Source organism: Pristiophorus japonicus, unplaced genomic scaffold (assembly GCF_044704955.1).
Source record: "Pristiophorus japonicus isolate sPriJap1 unplaced genomic scaffold, sPriJap1.hap1 HAP1_SCAFFOLD_428, whole genome shotgun sequence".
Classification (NCBI taxonomy): Eukaryota; Metazoa; Chordata; class Chondrichthyes; family Pristiophoridae; genus Pristiophorus; species Pristiophorus japonicus.
The window spans coordinates 37,473-60,000 of record NW_027254179.1 but is presented as its reverse complement, the minus strand read 5'-3'; the positions used below and the strand labels follow the sequence as shown (position 1 = coordinate 60,000).

Below are 22,528 nucleotides of genomic sequence, written 5' to 3'. Positions count from 1 at the left end.
CACTAATGAAGTCATACTCAGTAAAATAATGGGACTAAAGGCGGCTAAATCCCCTGGACCTGATGGCTTGCATCCTCGGGTCTTGAGAAGTAGAGGCAGGGATTGTGGATGCATTGGTTGTAATTTACCAAAATTTCCTAGATTCTGGGGAGGTCCCAGCAGATTGGAAAACTGCAAATATAACGCCCCTATTTAAAAAAGAAGACAGACAAAAAGCAGGAAACTATAGACCAGTTAGCCTAACATCTGTGGTTGTGAAAATGTTGGAGTCCAGTATTAAAGAAGCAGTAGCAGGACATTTGGAAAAGCAAAATTCAGTCAGGCAGAGTCAGCATGGATTTATGAAGGGGAAGTCATGTTTGACAAATTTGCTGGAGTTCTTTGAGGATGTAACGAACAGGGCGGATAAAGGGGAACCAGTGGATGTGGTGTATTTGGATTTCCAGAAGGCATTTGACAAGGTGCCACATGAAAGGTTACTGCACAAGATAAAAGTTCACGGGGTTGGGGGTAATATATTAACATGGATAGAGGATTGGCTAACTAACAGAGAACAGAGAGTCGGGATAAATGGTTCATTCTCTGGTTGGCAATCAGTAACTAGTGGGGTGCCGCAGGGATCAGTGCTGGGACCTCAACTATTTACAATCTATATTAATGATTTGGATGAAGGGACCGAGTGTAACGTAGACAAGTTTACTGACGATACAAAGATGGATGGGAAAGCAAGTTGTGAGGAGGACACAAAAAATCTGCAAAGGGATATAGACAGACTAAGTGAGTGGGCAAAAATTTGGCAGATGGAGTATAATGTGGGAAAATGTGAGGTCATACACTTTGGCAGGAAAAATATAAAAGCAAATTATTATTTAAATGGGGAAAGATTACAAAATGTGAGTGTGTGTGTGTGAGTGTGTGAGAGTGTGTGAGTGTGAGTGTGTGTGTGTGTGTGAGTGTGAGTGTGAGTGTGTGTGTGAGTGTGAGAGTTTGTGAGTGTGTGTGTGTGTGTGTGTGTGTGTGTGAGTGTGAGAGTTTGTGAGTGTGAGTGTGTGTGTGTGAGTGTGAGTGTGTGAGTGTGTGAGTGTGAGAGTTTGTGAGTGTGAGTGTGTGTGTGTGAGTGTGAGTGTGTAAGTGTGAGAGTTTGTGAGTGTGAGTGTGTGTGTGTGAGTGTGAGTGTGTGAGTGTGTGAGTGTGAGAGTTTGTGAGTGTGAGTGTGTGAGTGTGAGTGTGTGAGTGTGTGAGTGTGAGAGTTTGTGAGTGTGTGTGTGTGAGTGTGAGTGTGTGAGTGTGAGTGTGTGTGTGTCAGACATCGATTTAACCTGCTGATGTCCGTCTCTTTTGCTTCATTCCAGTGCCAGACATGGATGGTTCTGGAGACGTTCTCGACGGTAGGGTTTAATGTCAGTGTGGGGTATCAGTGTGAGTCCCTGGACCCTACCCTCTCTCGCTCCCTGACACTGTGAGCTTGCACCATCGCGGCCCGCGACTCAGGCCCTGCCCGGGAACACACAACAGGTTTCCGACTCCTCCTGGGTGTAAAGGTCCCACCGGGAATGTTTAAAGCGTTTAGACACAAAACCAAGAGTGTGCAGCACAAAGCTATCCCAAACATGGTGACTCACTGGGATAGTGTAGACGGAGCTTTACTCTGTATCTAACCCCCTGTACCTGCCCTGGGAGTGTTTGATGGGACAGTGTAGAGGGAGCTTTACTCTGTATCTAACCCCGTGCTGTACCTGCCCTGGGAGTGTTTGATGGGACAGTGTAGAGGGAGCTTTACTCTGTATCTAACCCCGTGTACCTGCCCTGGGAGTGTTTGATGGGGACAGTGTAGAGGGAGCTTTACTCTGTATCTAACCCCCTGTACCTGCCCTGAGAGTGTTTGATGGGACAGTGTAGACGGAGCTTTACTCTGTATCTAACCCCGTGTACCTGCCCTGGGAGTGTTTGATGGGACAGTGTAGAGGGAGCTTTACTCTGTATCTAACCCCCTGTACCTGCCCTGGGAGTGTTTGATGGGACAGTGTAGAGGGAGCTTTACTCTGTATCTAACCCCCTGTACCTGCCCTGGGAGTGTTTGATGGGACAGTGTAGAGGGAGCTTTACTCTGTATCTAACCCCCTGTACCTGCCCCGGGAGTGTGTGATGGGACAGTGTAGAGGGAGCTTTACTCTGTATCTAACCCACTGTACCTGCCCTGGGAGTGTTTGATGGGACAGTGTAGAGGGAGCTTTACTCTGTATCTAACCCCGTGTACCTGCCCTGGGAGTGTTTGATGGGACAGTGTAGAGGGAGCTTTACTCTGTATCTAACCCCCTGTACCTGCCCTGGGAGTGTTTGATGGGACAGTGTAGAGGGAGCTTTACTCTGTATCTAACCCCGTGTACCTGCCCTGGGAGTGTTTGATGGGACAGTGTAGAGGGAGCTTTACTCTGTATCTAACCCCCTGTACCTGCCCTGGGAGTGTTTGATGGGACAGTGTAGAGGGAGCTTTACTCTGTATCTAACCCTCTGTACCTGCCCCGGGAGTGTTTGATGGGACAGTGTAGAGGGAGCTTTACTCTGTATCTAACCCCCTGTACCTGCCCCGGGAGTGTTTGATGGGACAGTGTAGAGGGAGCTTTACTCTGTATCTAACCCCCTGTACCTGTCCTGGGAGTGTTTGATGGGACAGTGTAGAGGGAGCTTTACTCTGTATCTAACCCTCTGTACCTGCCCTGGGAGTGTTTGATGGGACACTGTGTAACAAACCGACAGTCTGCCCACCCGATTGTCGGTGGGATTTGCTGTGGTGGGCTTCAAGTAGGAAGACCGTTGGTGGGCAAGGGTGAATGTTGGGTTTGGTCTCGGGCCAGCTACATTGCGCGTCGGTCTGGTCATACACGCGGTGCAGTAATGTCTTGGCGTAATACGCGACTGGTCTCTGTCTAGTTTGATTATAATCACACCCCTGTTTTTTCCTGTCACAGCTCCAAAGGCGGACGTGGATAGTGAGGTGGAATATGGGATAGGTACGTGGACATTTAATCTGGGGAGATGACCCATCTGTGGGCCCAACAAACTCAACCCCTCAACTCCCTGAGGGGAACGAGTCCAGGGGCTGTGGGAGGGGATTGAGTGTAATATCTCCAAGTTTGCGGATGACACTAAGCTGGGTGGCAGTGTGAGTTGTGAGGAGGATGCTAAGAGGCTGCAGGGTGACTTGGACAGGTTAGGTGAGTGGGGCAAATACATGGCAGATGCAGTATAATGTGGATAAATGTGAGGTTATCCACTTTGGTGGCAAAAACAGGAAGGTAGAATATTATCTGAATGGTGACAGATTAGGAAAAGGGGAGGTGCAACGAGACCTGGGTGTCATGGTACATCAGTCATTGAAAGTTGGCCATGCAGGTACAGCAGGCAGTGAAGAAGGCAAATGGTATGTTGGCCTTCATAGCGAGGGGATTTGAGTATAGGAGCAGGGAGGTCTTACTGCAGCTGTACAGGGCCTTGGTGAGGCCTCACCTGGAATATTGTGTTCAGTTTTGGTCTCCTAATCTGAGGAAGGACATTCTTGATATTGAGGGAGTGCAGCGAAGGTTCACCAGACTGATTCCCGGGATGGCAGGACTGACCTATCAAGAAAGACTGGATCGACTTGGCCTGTATTCACTGAAGTTTAGAAGAATGAGAGGGGATCTCATAGAAACATATAAAATTCTGACGGGACTGGACAGGTTAGATGCAGGAAGAATGTTCCCGATGTTGGGGAAGTCCAGAACCAGGGGTCACAGTCTAAGGATAAGGGGTAAGCCATTTAGGACCGAGATGAGGAGAAACTTCTTCACTCAGAGAATTGTGAACCTGTGGAATTCTCTACCACAGAAAGTTGTTGAGGCCAGTTCGTTGGATATATTCAAAAGGGAGTTAGATGTGGCCCTTACGGCTAAAGGGATCAAGGGGCATGGAGAGAAAGCAGGAATGGAGTACTGAGGTGAATGATCAGCCAGGATCATATTGAATGGTGGTGCAGGCTCGAAGGGCCGAATGGCCTACTCCTGCACCTATTGTCTATGTTTCTACAGTCTGTGATAGGGAGAGTGTACATGGGCTGTGGGAGGAATTGACTGGGTGGGTAGGGTCTGTGATAGGGAGAGTGTACATGGTACATGGGCTGTGGGAGGGATTGACTGGGTGGGTAGGGTCTGTGATAGGGAGAGTGTACATGGGCTGTGGGAGGGATTGACTGGGTGGGTAGGGTCTGTGATAGGGAGAGTGTACATGGGTTGTGCGGGGGATTGACTGGGTGGGTAGGGTCAGTGATCGGGGAGTTCGTGCTGTTGGTGATAAATTGTTACAGGAGGATGATGAACCTTCTCACTGTTTAACTTTCAGAGACAAATGCAGATGTTCCTGAGATATTGGAAGAAGGTAAATTGATCTAAACTTGTAAACACTTTGTCCCTCTTCTCAGTCCCCCTCAGTTTGTATATATCACAACCACCGGACGTTCCAAAAAGCTTCACAGACAATGAAGTACTTTTTGGAGTGTGCTCACTGTTGTAATGTGGGAAACGCCAATTTGTGCACAGCAAGATCCCACACACAGCGATATGAAAATGACCCGGATCATGTGTGTTAGTGATGTTGGTTGAGGGATAAATATTGGCCCCAGGACACCGGGGAGAACTCCCCCTGCTCTTCTTCCAAATAGTGGCCCTGGGATCTTTTACATCCACCTGAGAGGGCAGACTCGGTTTAATGTCTCATCCCAAAGACGGCCCCTCCGACAGTGCGGTGCTCCCTCAGTACCGCCCCTCCGACAGTGCGGCGCTCCCTCAGTACCGCCCCTCCAACAGTGCGGCACTCCCTCAGTACCGCCCCTCCGACAGTGCGGCACTCCCTCAGTACTGCCCCTCCGACAGTGCAGTGCTCCCTCAGTACTGCCCCTCCAACAGTGCGGCACTCCCTCAGTACTGCCCCTCCGACAGTGCGGCACTCCCTCAGTACTGCCCCTCCGACAGTGCGGCACTCCCTCAGTACTGCCCCTCCGACAGTGCGGCACTCCCTCAGTACTGCCCCTCCGACAGTGCGGCGTTCCCTCAGTACTGCCCCTCCAACAGTGCGGCGTTCCCTCAGTACTGCCCCTCCGACAGTGCTGCACTCCCTCAGTACTGCCTCTCCGACAGTGCGGCACTCCCTCAGTACTGCCCCTCCGACAGTGCGGCGCTCCCTCGGCACTGCACTGGGAGTGTCAGCCTGGATTGTTTTGTGCTCAAATCCCTGGAGTGGGACTTGAACCCAAAACATTATGACTCTGAAGCGAATGTGCTCCACACTGAGCCACTCAACGACTGAGCTTCCACAGCTCTCTGAGGCAGAGAATTCCACAGATTTACAACCCTCTGAGAGAAGAAATTCCTCCTCATCTCAGTTTTAAATGGGCAACTCCTTAATCTGAGACTGTGCCCCCTAGTTCTAGTCTCCCCCACGAGGGACAAACATCCTCTCTGCATCCACCCTGTCAAGTCCCCTCAGACTCTTATACGTTTCAATAAGATCACCTCTCATTCTTCTGAACTCTAGAGAGTCGAGGCCCATTGTACACAATCTCTCATCTTCGGACATCCCTCTCATCCCAGGTCATAAGACTTGCTACTTAAAGGACGCTTTCACCAAGCCGTGCTCCAACCAATGTTTGAAGGTTCACTCGGTTGATTCCGGGGATGAGGGGGTTGACTTATGAGGAAAGGTTGAGGAGGTTGGGCCTCTACTCATTGGAATTCAGAAGAATGAGAGGTGATCTTATCGAAACGTATCAGATTATGAGGGGGCTGGACAAGGTGGATGCAGAGAGGATGTTCCCACTGATGGGGGAGACTAGAACTAGGGGGCATGGTCTTAGAATAAGGGGCCGCCCATTTAAAACTGAGATGAGGAGGAATTTCTTCTCTCAGAGGGTTGTAAATCTGTGGAATTCTCTGCCTCAGAGAGCTGTGGAAGCCGGGACATTGAATATATTTAAGACAGAGATAGACAGTTTCTTAACCGATAAGGGGATAAGGGGGCGGGCAGGGAAGTGGAGCTGAGTCCATGATCGGATCAGCCATGATCGTATTAAATGGCGGAGCAGGCTCGAGGGGCCGAATGGCCCACTCCTGCTCCTATTTCTGATGTTCTTAATACAATTTGTTGTTTAATGTATTTGGGATGATGCTAACCTGTCTCTAGTGGTGAATTCTGTTCACGTTTGAAGCTTGTTTTTTGCTCTATACCCAGATCAGCAACGCCAGCGTTTACTAATCATCTTGGCCATCTTATTGCCAATTGGCATCCTGTTGGTGATCATGGGTAGGTGTTCAACTCATGCACCGTAGCTCTGAGTAACCATCACGAGGAAGGAAGGGATGAAGGCGTCTTCTTCTCAAAACAAAATAAGTTCAAAGATTAACACACGCAAACATTGAGACATCAACGTGAATATAGGACAATAACAAGAAGGTTAGACCATACTTGGAGCACCGTGCACAGTTCTGGTCTCCATATACCTGGGTTAGACCACACTTGGAGCACCGTGCACAGTTCTGGTCTCCATATACCTGGGTTAGACCACACTTGGAGCACCGTGCACAGTTCTGGTCTCCATATACCTGGGTTAGACCACACTTGGAGCACTGTACACAGTTCTGGTCTCCATATACCAGGGTGAGACCACACTGGGAGCACTGTGCACAGTTCTGGTCTCCATATACCTGGGTTAGACCACACTTGGAGCACTGTGCACAGTTCTGGTCTCCATATACCTGGGTTAGACCACACTTGGAGCACTGTGCACAGTTCTGGTCTCCATATACCAGGGTGAGACCACACTGGGAGCACTGTGCACAGTTCTGGTCTCCATATACCTGGGTTAGACCACACTTGGAGCACTGTGCACAGTTCTGGTCTCCATATACCTGGGTTAGACCACACTTGGAGCACTGTGCACAGTTCTGGTCTCCAAATACCTGGATTAGACCACACTGGGAGCACTGTGCACAGTTCTGGTCTCCATATACCTGGGTTAGACCACACTTGGAGCACTGTGCACAGTTCTGGTCTCCATATACCTGGGTTAGACCACACTTGGAGCACTGTGCACAGTTCTGGTCTCCATATACCTGGGTTAGACCACACTGGGAGCACTGTGCACAGTTCTGGTCTCCATATACCTGGGTTACACCACACTAGGAGCACTGTGCACAGTTCTGGTCTCCATATACCTGGGTTAGACCTAACTGGGAGCACTGTGTACAGTTCTGGTCTCCATATACCTGGGTTAGACCACACTTGGAGCACTGTGCACAGTTCTGGTCTCCATATACCTGGGTTAGACCACACTTGGAGCACCGCGCACAGTTCTGATCTCCATATACGTGGGTTAGACCACACTTGGAGCACTGTGCACAGTTCTGGTCTCCATATACCTAGGTTAGACCACACTTGGAGCACTGTGCACAGTTCTGGTCTCCATATACCTGGGTTAGACCACACTGGGAGCACTGTGCACAGTTCTGGTCTCCATATACCTGGGTTAGACCACACTTGGAGCACTGTGCACAGTTCTGGTCTCCATATACCTGGGTTAGACCACACTTGGAGCACTGTGCACAGTTCTGGTCTCCATATACCAGGGTGAGACCACACTGGGAGCACTGTGCACAGTTCTGGTCTCCATATACCTGGGTTAGACCACACTTGGAGCACTGTGCACAGTTCTGGTCTCCATATACCTGGGTTAGACCACACTTGGAGCACTGTGCACAGTTCTGGTCTCCAAATACCTGGATTAGACCACACTGGGAGCACTGTGCACAGTTCTGGTCTCCATATACCTGGGTTAGACCACACTTGGAGCACTGTGCACAGTTCTGGTCTCCATATACCTGGGTTAGACCACACTTGGAGCACCGCGCACAGTTCTGATCTCCATATACCTGGGTTAGACCACACTTGGAGCACTGTGCACAGTTCTGGTCTCCATATACCTGGGTTAGACCACACTTGGAGCACTGTGCACAGTTCTGGTCTCCATATACCTGGGTTAGACCACACTGGGAGCACTGTGCACAGTTCTGGTCTCCATATACCTGGGTTACACCACACTAGGAGCACTGTGCACAGTTCTGGTCTCCATATACCTGGGTTAGACCACACTTGGAGCACCGTGCACAGTTCTGGTCTCCATATACCTGGGTTAGACCACACTGGGAGCACTGTGCACAGTTCTGGTCTCCATAAACCTGGGTTAGAGCACACTGGGAGCACTGTGCACAGTTCTGGTCTCCATATACCTGGGTTAGACCACACTGGGAGCACTGTGTACAGTTCTGGTCTCCATATACCTGGGTTAGACCACACTTGGAGCACCGCGCACAGTTCTGATCTCCATATACCTGGGTTAGACCACACTTGGAGCACTGTGCACAGTTCTGGTCTCCATATACCTGGGTTAGACCACACTTGGAGCACTGTGCACAGTTCTGGTCTCCATATACCTGGGTTAGACCACACTGGGAGCACTGTGCACTGTTCTGGTCTCCATATACCTGGGTTACACCACACTAGGAGCACTGTGCACAGTTCTGGTCTCCATATACCTGGGTTAGACCACACTTGGAGCACCGTGCACAATTCTGGTCTCCATATACCTGGGTTAGACCACACCTAGAGCACTGTGCACAGTTCTGGTCTCCATATACCTTGGGTTAGACCACACTTGGAGCACCGTGCACAGTTCTGGTCTCCATATACCTGGGTTAGACCACACTGGGAGCACTGTGCACAGTTCTGGTCTCCATATACCTGGGTTAGACCACACTGGGAGCACTGTGCACAGTTCTGGTCTCCATATACCTGGGTTAGACCACACTGGGAGCACTGTGTACAGTTCTGGTCTCCATATACCTGGATTAGACCACACTTGGAGCACCGTGCACAGTTCTGGTCTCCATATACCTGGGTTAGACCACACTTGGAGCACTGTGCACAGTTCTGGTCTCCATATACCTTGGTTAGACCACACTTGGAGCACTGTGCACAGTTCTGGTCTCCATATACCTGGGTTAGATCACACTTGGAGCACTGTGCACAGTTCTGGTCTCCATATACCTGGGTTAGACCACACTTGGAGCACTGTGCACAGTTCTGGTCTCCATATACCTGGGTTAGTGGGTGGGACATGGAGGAGAGAGAATGTCTATAATGGGGAGAGTTTGGAGCTGCGGGAGTACTAGGAAGGAAGGTTCAGAGAAGACCTGAGCATAAAATGGATGAATTGAGACAGAGAAATATTGTGACAGCGAGAGAGAGGGCGACAGGGGGTGAGACAGGAATTCTTGCCACATTGCAAACTTTCCCTGCGTTAATGACTTTCCTCACTTCAGATTTCTGTTCTATTTCCAGTGGTTTTGTTGCTGAAGAAATTCTATCCGACTGATCAAAATAGGTAAATTAGATCTGTTCCATGTGTGTTTGTGTGTGTGAGTGTGTGTGTCACTGTGAGTGTGTGTCAGTGGGTATGTGAGTGTGTGTGTCTGTATCTCGTAATGTCGTTCGTACATCCCATCTCTACTGAGGGAGTGCCGCACTGTCGGAGGGGCAGTACTGAGGGAGTGCCGCACTGTCGGAAGGGCAGTACTGAGGGAGCTTCGCACTGTCGGAGGGGCAGTACTGAGGGAGTGCCGCACTGTCGGAGGGGCAGTACTGAGGGAGCACCGCACTGTCGGAGGGGCAGTACTGAGGGAGTGCCGCACTGTCGGAGGGGCAGTACTGAGGGAGTGCCGCACTGTCGGAGGGGCAGTACTGAGGGAGCACCGCACTGTCGGAGGGGCAGTACTGAGGGAGCGCCGCACTGTCAGAGGGGCAGTACTGAGGGAGTGCCGCACAGTCGGAGGGGCCGTACTGAGGGAGCACCGCACTGTCGGAGGGGCAGTACTGAGGGAGCTCCGCACTGTCGGAGGGGCAGTACTGAGGGAGTGCCGCACTGTCGGAGGGGCAGTACTGAGGGAGCACCGCACTGTCGGAGGGGCAGTACTGAGGGAGCACCGCACTGTCGGAGGGGCAGTACTGAGGGAGCACCGCACTGTCGGAGGGGCGGTATTGAGGGAGCGCCGCACTGTCGGAGGGACCTTCACTCCGCCCTCCTTAAACACACACACTGGGTGATACCCACACTGTCCCCCTCTTTCCTCATCATCATAGGCAGTCCCTCCCGCTCCTCGCCTGTCCCGACCTCTGCTCTTTAACCACACACACACTATGTGACACCCCACACTCTCGCCCTCTTACCCCCCGGGCTGGGGAGTCTAGAACCAGGGGTCACACAGTCTCAGGATAAGGGGTCGGCCATTGAGGACTGAGATGAGGAGGAATTTCTTCACTCGGAGGGGTGGTGAATCTTTGGAATTCTCTGCCCCAGAGGGCTGTGGGGGCTCAGTCGTTGAGTATATTCAAGGCCGAGGTCGATAAATTTTGGGGAACGAAAAGAATTAAGGGATATGGGGATCGGGCGGGAAAGTGGAGCTGAGTCCATGATGGGATCAGCCATGATGGTATTAAATGGCGGAGCAGGCTCGAGGGGCCGAATGGCCAACTCCTGCTCCTATTTCTTATGTTCTTATGGTTACCGACCCTACTGCCATTAGAAACAGTGTCTCCTTCATGCTAATTAGCACCTCTATTAAATCGCCCCTTAACATAGAAACAGAGAAATTTACAGCGCAGAAGGAGGCCATTCCGGCCCATCGTGTCCGCCCCGGCCGACACAGAGACACACGGCCCTCGGTCAGCAGCCCTGAAGGTTACATATAAACCTATGAACAATGACGGAAAGGCAAAGAGCACCCAGCCCAACCAGTCCGCCTCACACAACTGTAACACCCCCTTATACTGAATCATTCTCCACTCCACCCCAACCGGAGCCATGTGATCTCCTGGGAGAGGGAAAAACCAGATTAAAAACCCAGGACAATACAGGGAGAAAAAATCTGGGAAAATTCCTCTCCGACCCATCCAGGCGATCGACACTAGTCCAGGAGATCACCCTGGCCGTATTCGATTCCCTGCAGTACTCTCTGTGGTAGAGAATTCCACAGGTTCACAACTCTCTGAGTGAAGAAGTTTCTCCTCATCTCGGTCCTAAATGGCTTACCCCTTATCCCTTGATTAAGATGGAGAGTGACACGGTTAAGTCAGAGACTAGGGTCCTGAACTTAAGGAAAGGTAACTTCGATGGTATGAGACGTGAATTGGCTAGAATAGACTGGCGAGTGATACTTAAAGGGTTGACGGTGGATAGGTAATGGCAAACATTTAAAGATCACATGGATGAATGTCAACAATTGTACATCCCTGTCTGGAGTAAAAATAAAATGGGGAAGGTGGCTCAACCATGGCTAACAAGGGAAATTAGGGATAGTGTTAAATCCAGGGAAGAGGCATATAAATTGGCCAGAAAAAGCAGCAAACCTGAGGACTGGGAGAAATTTGTAATACAGCAGAGAAGGACAAAGGGTTTAATTAGGAGGGGGAAAATAGAATATGAGAGGAAGCTTGCTGGGAATATAAAAACTGACTGCAAAAGCTTCCATAGATATGTGAAGAGAAAAGGATTATGAAGACAAACGTAGATTCCTTGCAGTCAGAATCAGGTGAATTTATAATGGGGAACAAAGAAATGACAGACCAGTTAAACAAATACTTTGGTTCTGTCTTCACGAAGGAAGACACAAATAACCTTCTGGAAATACTAGGGAACCGAGGGTCCAGTGAGAAGGAGGAACTGAAGGATATCCTTATTAGGCGGGAAATTGTGTTGGGGAAATTGATGGGATTGAAGGCCGATAAATCCCCGGGGCCTGATAGTCTGCATCCCAGAGTACTTAAGGGAGTGGCCCTAGAAATAGTGGATGCATTGGTGATCATTTTCCAACAGTCTATTGACTCTGGATCAGTTCCTATGGACTGGAGGGTAGCTAATGTAACACCACTTTTTAAAAAAGGAGGGAGAGAGAAAACGGGTAATTATAGACCGGTTAGCCTGACATCAGTTGTGGGGAAAATGTTGGAACCAATTATTAAAGATGAAATAGTAGCGCATTTGGAAAGCAGTGACAGGATCGGTCCAAGTCAGCATGGATTTATGAAAGGGAAATCATGCTTGACAAATCTTCTGGAATTTTTTGAGGATGTAACTAGTAGAGTGGACAAGGGAGAACCAGTGGATGTAGTGTATTTGGACTTTCAAAGGGCTTTTGACAAGATCCCACACAAGAGATTAGTGTGCAAAATTAAAGCACATGGTATTGGGGGTAATGTACTGACGTGGATAGAGAACTGGTTGGCAGACAGGAAGCAGAGAGTCGGGATAAACGGGTCCTTTTCAGAATGGCAGGCAGTGACTAGTGGGGTGCCGCAGGGCTCAGTGCTGGGACCCCGGCTATTTACAATATACATTAATGATTAAGATGAAGAAATTGAGTGTAATATCTCCAAGTTTGCAGATGACACTAAGCTGGGTGGCGGTGTGAGCTGTGAGGAGGATGCTAAGAGGCTGCAGGGTGACTTGGACAGGTTAGGTGAGTGGGCAAATGCATGGCAGATGCAGTATAATGTGGATAAATGTGAGATTATCCACTTTGGTGGTAAAAACACGAAGGCAGAATATTATCTGGATGGTGACAGATTAGGAAAAGGGGAGGTGTAACGAGACCTGGGTGTCATGGTACATCAGTCATTGAAAGTAGGCATGCAGGTACAGCAGGTGGTGAAGAAGGCAAATGGTATGTTGGCCTTCATAGCGAGAGGATTTGAGTATAGGAGCAGGGAGGTCTTACTGCAGTTGTACAGGGCCTTGGTGAGGCCACACCTGGAATATTGTGTTCAGTTTTGGTCTCCTAATCTGAGGAAGGACGTTCTTGCTATTGAGGGAGTGCAGCGAAGGTTCACCAGACTGATTCCCGGGATGGCAGGACTGACATATGAGGAGAGACTGGATCGACTGGGCCTTTATACACTGGAGTTTAGAAGGATGAGAGGGGATCTCATAGAAACATATAAAATTCTGACGGGACTGGACAGGTTGGATGCAGGAAGAATGTTCCCGATGTTGGGGAAGTCCAGAACCAGGGGTCACAGTCTAAGGATAAGGGGTAAGCCATTTAGGACCGAGATGAGGAGAAACTTCTTCACTCAGAGAATTGTGAACCTGTGGAATTCTCTACCACAGAGAGTTGTTGAGGCCAGTTCGTTAGATATATTCAAAAGGGAGTTAGATGTGGCCCTTACGGCTAAAGGGATCAAGGGGTATGGAGAGAGAGCAGGAATGGGGTACTGAGGGGAATGATCAGCCATGATCATATTGAATTGTGGTGCAGGCTTGAAGGGCCGAATGGCGTACTCCTGCACCTATTTTCTATGTTTCTATGTTTACCATTATATCTGCTCCGACCAACAAAAGGTCATCCAGTCTAATCCCAATTACCAGCTCTAGGTCCGTAACCCTGCAGGTTACTGCACTTTAAGTGCCCATCCAACCATCTCTTAAAAGTGGTGAGGGTTTCTGCATCCACCACTCTTCCAGGCAGCGAGTTCCAGATCCCCACAACCCTCTGCGTAAAGAAGCCCCCCCTCAAATCCCCTCTAAACCTTCCACCAACCACCTTAAAACAATGCCCCCTCATAATAGCCCCCTCCACCAATGGAAATAGACCCTTACTATTCACTGTGTCCCGGCCCCTCAATATATTGTACACCTCAATGAGGTCTCCTCTCAGCCTCCTCTGTTCCAATGAGAACAAACCCAGCCTATCCAATCTGTCCTCATAGCTAAGATTCTCCATTCCAGGCAGCATCCTCGTACATCTCCTGTGCACCCTCTCTAGTGCGATCACGTCCTTCCTATAATACGGCGACCAGAACTGCACGCAGTACTCCAGCTGTGGCCTAACCAAAGTATTATACAATTTAAGCGTAACCTCCCCTGCTCTTAAATTCCATGCCTCGGCCAATAAAGGCAAGCATTCCGTATGCCTTCTTAACCACCTTCTCCTCCTGGCCTGCTACTTCCAGGGATGTGTGGACAAGCACTCCAAGGTCTCTTTGTTCATCGACACTCTTAAGTGGCCTACCGCTTAATGTGTATACCCTTTCCTTATTATCCCTCCCAAAGTGCATCATCTCACACTTCTCTGAATTAAACTCCATTTGCCACTGCTCTGCCCACCTGACCAGTAGATTGATATCCTCCTGCAGCCCGTGACTTTCCTCTTCATTATCAACCACACAGCCAATTTTAGTGTCATCTGCAAACTTCTTAATCATACTCCCTGTATTCAAATCCAAATCTGCTCCAAGGAGAATAACCCCTGCTTCTCCAGTCTCCCCTCATCCCCGGGACCATTCTAGTTAATCTCCTCCAAGGCCGTGACATCCTTCCTGTCGGGTGCGGGGCCCAGAATTGTGACACAGTACTCCAGCTGGGGCGTAACCAGAGATTACTCAAAGGGTTTCGCAATTACTTCCTTCCCTTTTGAACGCTATGGGCTGAATTTTCGGTGCCTCAGTTCGATTGCCAGAGGTTAGAGCTTACCGACTGGGAGCGTGGCGTTTAACACCCCGACGGAAAATCCGTCACAGGCTCAGCCGGGGCACAAACCACTCGCGCCGTGGCTACTGACAATCGCCCCGATCCTGACATCAGAACCGGTGCAGACTTTCGTTAACTGCCGGCCACATAAAGGGACGAGGAACATAAGAAATAGGAGCAGGAGTCAGCCATTCGGCCCCTCGAGCCTGCTCCGCCATTTAATACCATCATGGCTGATCCGATCATGGACTCAGCTCCACTTCCCTGCCCGCCCCCTTATCAGTTAAGCAACTGTCTATCTCTGTCTTAAATATATTCAATGTCCCGGCTTCCACAGCTCTCTGGGGCAGAGAATTCCACAGATTTACAACCCTCCGAGAGAAGAAATTCCTCCTCAGCTCAGTTTTAAATGGGCGGCCCCTTATTCTAAGACCATGCCCCCTAGTTCTAGTCTCCCCCATCAGTGGAAACATCCTCTCTGCATCCACCTTGTCAAGCCCCCTCATAATCTGATACGTTTCGATAAGATCACCTCTCATTCTTCTGAACTCCAATGAGTAGAGGCCCAACCTCCTCAACCTTTCCTCATAAGTCAACCCCCTCATCCCCGGAATCAACCGAGTGAACCTTCTCTGAACTGCCTCCAAAGCAAAGTATATCCTTTCGTAAATATGGAAACCAAAACTGCACGCAGTACTCCAGGTGTGGCCTCACCAATACCCTGTATAACTGGTGCAAGACTTCCCTGCTTTTATACTCCATCCCCTTTGCAATAAAGGCCAGGATACCATTGGCCTTCCTGATCACTTGCTGTACCTGCATACTAACCTTTTGTGTTTCATGCACAAGTAACCCCCAGGTCCCGCTGTACTGAGCACTTTGTAATCTTTCTCCATTTAAATAATAACTTGCTCTTTGATTTTTTTTTCCGCCAAAGTGCCTGACCTCACACTTTCCGACGTTCCCTCGGAGGTCACAGCCAGCGCAGGGTTTACACACAGCACGAACTCGTGAGCCTCCGAGTGTGCAGCGGAAGACCACACGCAACAGCGCGGCTGGGAAACAAGCGATTTCGAAAACCTTAACGGAGACGTTACTGTGCAGCCCCTTTAAGACTCGTCTTTTCCCCGGGGGGATCTGATTGGGAGTTCCCCCGCGTGCGCAAAGGGCGGGGTTAAATTTAGTCCCGCCGTTTTCGTTAGCGCCCCGCGCCTCCCCAGTTCTGGTGTGCACCGTCTGATTTAATGCTCCTGTCGGCTCTTCGACCGATTGAAGAATTTCTGGACGCAGGAGGGCGCAGACATTTTCAAGGCACTAAAATTTCTGCCCTGCCTGGGTTTATTGTCATCCTCGGCAGTCCCTCGGAATCGAGGAAGACTTGCCTCCACTCTTAACACAAGTCCTGAGGTGACTGAACAGCCCAATACGGGAACCACAGTCCCTGTCACAGGTGGGACAGATAGACGTTGAGGGAAGGGGAGGGTGGGACAGATAGACGTTGAGGGAAGGGGAGGGTGGGACAGATAGACGTTGAGGGAAGGGGAGGGTGGGACAGACAGACGTTGAGGGAAGGGGAGGGAGGGACAGATAGACGTTGAGGGAAGGGGAGGGTGGGAGAGATAGACGTTGAGGGAAGGGGGAGGGTGGGACAGACAGACGTTGAGGGAAGGGGAGGGTGGGACAGATAGACGTTGAGGGAAGGGAAGGGTGGGACAGATAGATGTTGAGGGAAGGGGAGGGTGGGACAGATAGACGTTGAGGGAAGGGGAGGGTGGGACAGATAGACGTTGAGGGAAGGGGAGGGTGGGACAGATAGACGTTGAGGGAAGGGGAGGGTGGGACAGATAGATGTTGAGGGAAGGGGAGGGTGAGACAGATAGACGTTGAGGGAAGGGGAGGGTGGGACAGATAGACGTTGAGGGAAGGGGAGGGTGGGACAGATAGACGTTGAGGGAAGGGGAGGGTGGGACAGATAGACGTTGAGGGAAGGGGAGGGTGGGACAGATAGACGTTGAGGGAAGGGGAGGGTGGGACAGATAGACGTTGAGGGAAGGGGAGGGTGGGACAGATAGACGTTGAGGGAAGGGGAGGGTGGGACAGATAGACGTTGAGGGAAGGGGAGGGTGGGACAGATAGACGTTGAGGGAAGGGGGAGGGTGGGACAGATAGACGTTGAGGGAAGGGGAGGGTGGGACAGATAGACGTTGAGGGAAGGGGAGGGTGGGACAGATAGACGTTGAGGGAAGGGGAGGGTGGGACAGATAGACGTTGAGGGAAGGGGAGGGTGGGACAGATAGACGTTGAGGGAAGGGGAGGGTGGGACAGATAGACGTTGAGGGAAGGGGGAGGGTGGGACAGATAGACGTTGAGGGAAGGGGAGGGTGGGACAGATAGACGTTGAGGGAAGGGGAGGGTGGGACAGATAGACGTTGAGGGAAGGGGGAGGGTGGGACAGATAGACGTTGAGGGAAGGGGAGGGTGGGACAGATAGACGTTGAGGGAAGGGGAGGGTGGGACAGATAGACGTTGAGGGAAGGGGAGGGTGGGACAGATAGACGTTGAGGGAAGGGGGAGGGTGGGACAGATAGACGTTGAGGGAAGGGGAGGGTGGGACAGACAGACGTTGAGGGAAGGGGAGGGTGGGACAGATAGACGTTGAGGGAAGGGAAGGGTGGGACAGATAGACGTTGAGGGAAGGGGAGGGTGGGACAGATAGACGTTGAGGGAAGGGGAGGGTGGGACAGATAGACGTTGAGGGAAGGGGAGGGTGGGACAGATAGACGTTGAGGGAAGGGGAGGGTGGGACAGATAGACGTTGAGGGAAGGGGAGGGTGGGACAGATAGACGTTGAGGGAAGGGGAGGGTGGGACAGATAGACGTTGAGGGAAGGGGAGGGTGGGACAGATAGACGTTGAGGGAAGGGGAGGGTGGGACAGACAGACGTTGAGGGAAGGGGAGGGTGGGACTGGTTTGCCGCACGCTCCTTCCGCTGCCTGCGCTTGGTTTCTGCACGCTCTCGGCGACGAGACTCGAGGTGCTCAGCGCCCTCCCGGATGCACTCCCTCCACTTCGGGCGGACTGGTCTTTGGGCCCAGGGACTCCCAGGTGTGGGTGGGGATGTTGCACTTTATCAGGGAGACTTTGAGGGTGGTCCCTTGTAACGTTTCCTCTGCCCACCTTTGGCCCGTTTGCCCGTGAAGGAGTTCCGAGTAGAGCGCTCGCTTTGGGGAGTCTCGTGTCTGGGGGACATGCGGACAATGTGGCCCTGCCCAGCGGAGCTGGTCGAGTGTGGTCAGTGCTTCGATGCTGGGGATGTTGGGCCTGGTCGAGGACGCTAACGTTGGTGCGTCTGTCCTCCCGGGGGATTTGCAGGATCTTGCGGAGACAGCGTTGGTGGTATTTCTCCAGCGACTGAGTTCCTGCACCAACTGAAGCCCAACAGCAATTCTCGTCCCATTCTCTGTGTTCTGAAGATGGTAATTTTAGATAACTAATTGTGCGTGTCTCTCTCTCTCTCTCTCGATTAAGTACCAGGAGTTACACTTTGACCGCAGTGAACCCTCAGTGAATCTACAGGCAGAATCTACCACTCGAAGGCCGCACTTGGGAGTCGTTGACTATGTGTTGTTACTGTGTTGAATGAAACGGTTTGAGATCGGGAGAGTCGTGCAGAGTCACGATAGATGGCGTTTCTCAGTTCACATGTTACGTACACGCGTGTGCTCGGCATGCGCGATATTTAAACCCTGTGGTGTGTCCTATTGCTCACCTTCCTCAGCCTCAGAGACTAGGATAGTCCCAGGCTTCATTCTCGGCCTACTCAAAAGATAGATGCGTCTTAGGAACCCATACCCCAGTGAGAGTCAGTGTGTGTGGGACCCGTACCCCAGTGAGAGTCAGTGTGTGTGGGACTGTACCCCAGTGAGAGTCAGTGTGTGTGGGACTGTACCCCAGTGAGAGTCAGTGTGTGTGGGACCCGTACCCCAGTGAGAGTCAGTGTGTGTGGGACCCGTACCCCAGTGAGAGTCAGTGTGTGTGGGACTGTACCCCAGTGAGAGTCAGTGTGTGTGGGACCCGTACCCCAGTGAGATTCAGTGTGTGTGGGACCCGTACCCCAGTGAGAGTCAGTGTGTGTGGGACCTGTACCCCAGTGAGAGTCAGTGTGTGTGGGACTGTACCCCAGTGAGAGTCAGTGTGTGTGGGACCCGTACCCCAGTGAGATTCAGTGTGTGTGGGACCCGTACCCCAGTGAGAGTCAGTGTGTGTGGGACTGTACCCCAGTGAGAGTCAGTGTGTGTGGGACCCGTACCCCAGTGAGAGTCAGTGTGTGTGGGACTGTACCCCAGTGAGAGTCAGTGTGTGTGGGACCCGTACCCCAGTGAGAGTCAGTGTGTGTGGGACCCGTACCCCAGTGAGATTCAGTGTGTGTGGGACCCGTACCCCAGTGAGAGTCAGTGTGTGTGGGACCTGTACCCCAGTGAGAGTCAGTGTGTGTGGGACCCGTACCCCAGTGAGATTCAGTGTGTGTGGGACCCGTACCCCAGTGAGAGTCAGTGTGTGTGGGACCTGTACCCCAGTGAGAGTCAGTGTGTGTGGGACCTGTACCCCAGTGAGAGTCAGTGTGTGTGGGACTGTACCCCAGTGAGAGTCAGTGTGTGTGGGACCCGTACCCCAGTGAGAGTCAGTGTGTGTGGGACTGTACCCCAGTGAGAGTCAGTGTGTGTGGGACTGTACCCCAGTGAGAGTCAGTGTGTGTGGGACCCGTACCCCAGTGAGAGTCAGTGTGTGTGGGACTGTACCCCAGTGAGAGTCAGTGTGTGTGGGACCCGTACCCCAGTGAGAGTCAGTGTGTGTGGGACTGTACCCCAGTGAGAGTCAGTGTGTGTGGGACCCGTACCCCAGTGAGAGTCAGTGTGTGTGGGACTGTACCCCAGTGAGAGTCAGTGTGTGTGTGACTGTACCCCAGTGAGAGTCAGTGTGTGTGGGACTGTACCCCAGTGAGAGTCAGTGTGTGTGGGACCTGTACCCCAGTGAGAGTCAGTGTGTGTGGGACCCGTACCCCAGTGAGAGTCAGTGTGTGTCGGACTGTACCCCAGTGAGAGTCAGTGTGTGTGGGACTGTACCCCAGTGAGAGTCAGTGTGTGTGGGACCTGTACCCCAGTGAGAGTCAGTGTGTGTGGGACTGTACCCCAGTGAGAGTCAGTGTGTGTGGGACCCGTACCCCAGTGAGAGTCAGTGTGTGTGGGACCCGTACCCCAGTGAGAGTCAGTGTGTGTGGGACCCTTACCCCAGTGAGAGTCAGTGTGTGTGGAACCCGTACCCCAGTAAGAGTCAGTGTGTGTGGGGCCCGTACCCCAGTGAGAGTCAGTGTGTGGGCGACCCGTACCCCAGTGAGAGTCAGTTTGTGTGGGACCCGTACCCCAGTGAGAGTCCGTGTGTGTGGGACTGTACCCCAGTGAGAGTCAGTGTGTGTGGGACCCGTACCCAGTGAGAGTCAGTGTGTGTGGGACTGTACCCCAGTGAGAGTCAGTGTGTGTGGGACCCGTACTCCAGTGAGAGTCAGTGTGTGTGGGACTGTACCCCAGTGAGAGTCAGTGTGTGTGGGACTGTACTCCAGTGAGAGTCAGTGTGTGTGGGACCCGTACCCCAGTGAGAGTCAGTGTGTGTGGGTCCCGAACCCCAGTGAGAGTCAGTGTGTGTGTGGGACCCGTACCCCAGTGAGTCAGTGTGTGTGGGACTGTACCCCAGTGAGAGTCAGTGTGTGTGGGACCCGTACCCCAGTGAGAGTCAGTGTGTGTGGGACTGTACCCCAGTGAGAGTCAGTGTGTGTGGGACTGTACCCCAGTGAGAGTCAGTGTGTGTGGGACCCGTACCCCAGTGAGAGTCAGTGTGTGTGTGGGACCCATACCCCAGTGAGAGTCAGTGTGTGTGGGACTGTACCCCAGTGAGAGTCAGTGTGTGTGGGACCCATACCCCAGTGAGAGTCAGTGTGTGTGAGACTGTACCCCAGTGAGAGTCAGTGTGTGTGGGACTGTACCCCAGTGAGAGTCAGTGTGTGTGGGACCCGTACCCCAGTGAGAGTCAGTGTGTGTGCGACCCATACCCCAGTGAGAGTCAGTGTGTGAGGGACTGTACCCCAGTGAGAGTCAGTGTGTGTGGGACTGTACCCCAGTGAGAGTCAGTGTGTGTGGGACCCGTACCCCAGTGAGAGTCTGTGTGTGTGGGACTGTACCCCAGTGAGAGTCAGTGTGTGTGGAACTGTACCCCAGTGAGAGTCAGTGTGTGTGGGACTGTACCCCAGTGAGAGTCAGTGTGTGTGGGACCCATACCCCAGTGAGAGTCAGTGTGTGTGGGACCCATACCCCAGTGAGAATCAGTGTGTGTGGGACCTGTACCCCAGTGAGAGTCAGTGTGTGTGGGACCCGTACCCCAGTGAGAGTCAGTGTGTGTGGGACCCGTACCCCAGTGAGAGTCAGTGTGTGTGGGACCCGTACCCCAGTGAGAGTCAGTGTGTGTGGGACTGTACCCCAGTGAGAGTCAGTGTGTGTGTGACTGTACCCCAGTGAGAGTCAGTGTGTGTGTGACTGTACCCTAGTGAGAGTCAGTGTGTGTGGGACCCGTACCCCAGTGAGAGTCAGTGTGTGTGTGACTGTACCCCAGTGAGAGTCAGTGTGTGTGTGACTGTACCCTAGTGAGAGTCAGTGTGTGTGGGACCTGTACCCCAGTGAGAGTCAGTGTGTGTGGGACTGTACCCCAGTGGGAGTGGGAGTGTTCCTCGAAGATTTCCCCCTGGCATCTTGTGTCTGTAATTTTGGGTGTGACGTACAATAAAAGCAATTTTCTTTTACGGTTAGAACACGTTCTGTGTCTCTCTTTCATCATCCCACTGCCCCTCCGACAGTGCAGCACTCCCTCAGTACTGCCCCTCCGACAGTGCAGTGCTCCCTCAGTACTGCCCCTCCGACAGTGCAGCACTCCCTCAGTACTGCCCCTCCGACAGTGCGGGGATTCCCTCAGTACTGCCCCTCCGACAGTGCGGCACTCCTTCAGTACTGCCCCTCCGACAGTGCGGCGCTCCCTCAGTACTGCCCCTCCGACAGTGCGGCGCTCCCTCAGTACTGCCCCTCCGACAGTGCGGCACTCCTTCAGTACCGCCCCTCCAACAGTGCGGCGCTCCCTCAGTACTGTCCCTCCGACAGTGCGGCTCTCCCTCAGTACTGCCCCTCCGACAGTGCGGCACTCCCTCAGTACCGCCCCTCCGACAGTGCGGCGCTCCCTCAGTACTGTCCCTCCGACAGTGCGGCTCTCCCTCAGTACCGCCCCTCCAACAGTGCGGCGCTCCCTCAGTACTGCACCTCCGACAGTGCGGTTCTTCCTCAGTACTGCCCCTCCGACAGTGCGGCTCTCCCTCAGTACTGCCCCTCCGACAGTATGGCACTCCCTCAGTACAGCCCCTCCGACAGTGTGGCACTCCCTTAGTACTGCCCCTCCGACAGCGCAGTGCAGCATTCCCTCAGTACTGCCCCTCCGACAGTGCAGCACTCCCTCAGTACTGCCCCTCCGACAGTGCGGCGCTCCCTCAGTACTGCCCCTCCGACAGTGCGGCGCTCCCTCAGTACTGCCCCTCCGACAGTGCGGCGCTCCCTCAGTACTGCCCCTCCGACAGTACGGCACTCCCTCAGTACTGCCCCTCCGACAGTGCGGCGCTCCCTCAGTACTGCCCCTCCGACAGTGCGGCACTCCCTCAGTACTGCCCCTCCGACAGTGCGGCACTCCCTCAGTACTGCCCCTCCGACAGTGCGGCGCTCCCTCAGTACTGCCCCTCCGACAGTGCGGCACTCCCTCAGTACCGCCCCTCGAACAGTACGCCACTCCCTCGGTACTGCCCCTCCGACAGCGCAGTGCGGCGCTCCCTCAGTA

The 22,528-nt window shown here is 52.5% G+C and overlaps 1 protein-coding gene across 1 annotated transcript in view; it reads left to right on the top strand.

The window, feature by feature from the left end:
* The window catches only part of LOC139251259 (uncharacterized), a 94,412-nt gene extending 76,128 nt beyond the window's left edge, over nt 1-18,284 (top strand). The window contains exons 9-14 of the mRNA XM_070873229.1: nt 1,353-1,388; nt 2,970-3,011; nt 4,378-4,413; nt 6,262-6,333; nt 9,427-9,469; nt 18,137-18,284. Coding sequence (XP_070729330.1) covers nt 1,353-1,388; nt 2,970-3,011; nt 4,378-4,413; nt 6,262-6,333; nt 9,427-9,469; nt 18,137-18,176 — 269 coding nt within the window. The 3' untranslated portion in view covers nt 18,177-18,284. The remainder of the gene's footprint in view (nt 1-1,352; nt 1,389-2,969; nt 3,012-4,377; nt 4,414-6,261; nt 6,334-9,426; nt 9,470-18,136) is intronic.
* Nucleotides 18,285-22,528: the final 4,244 nt, after the last annotated feature.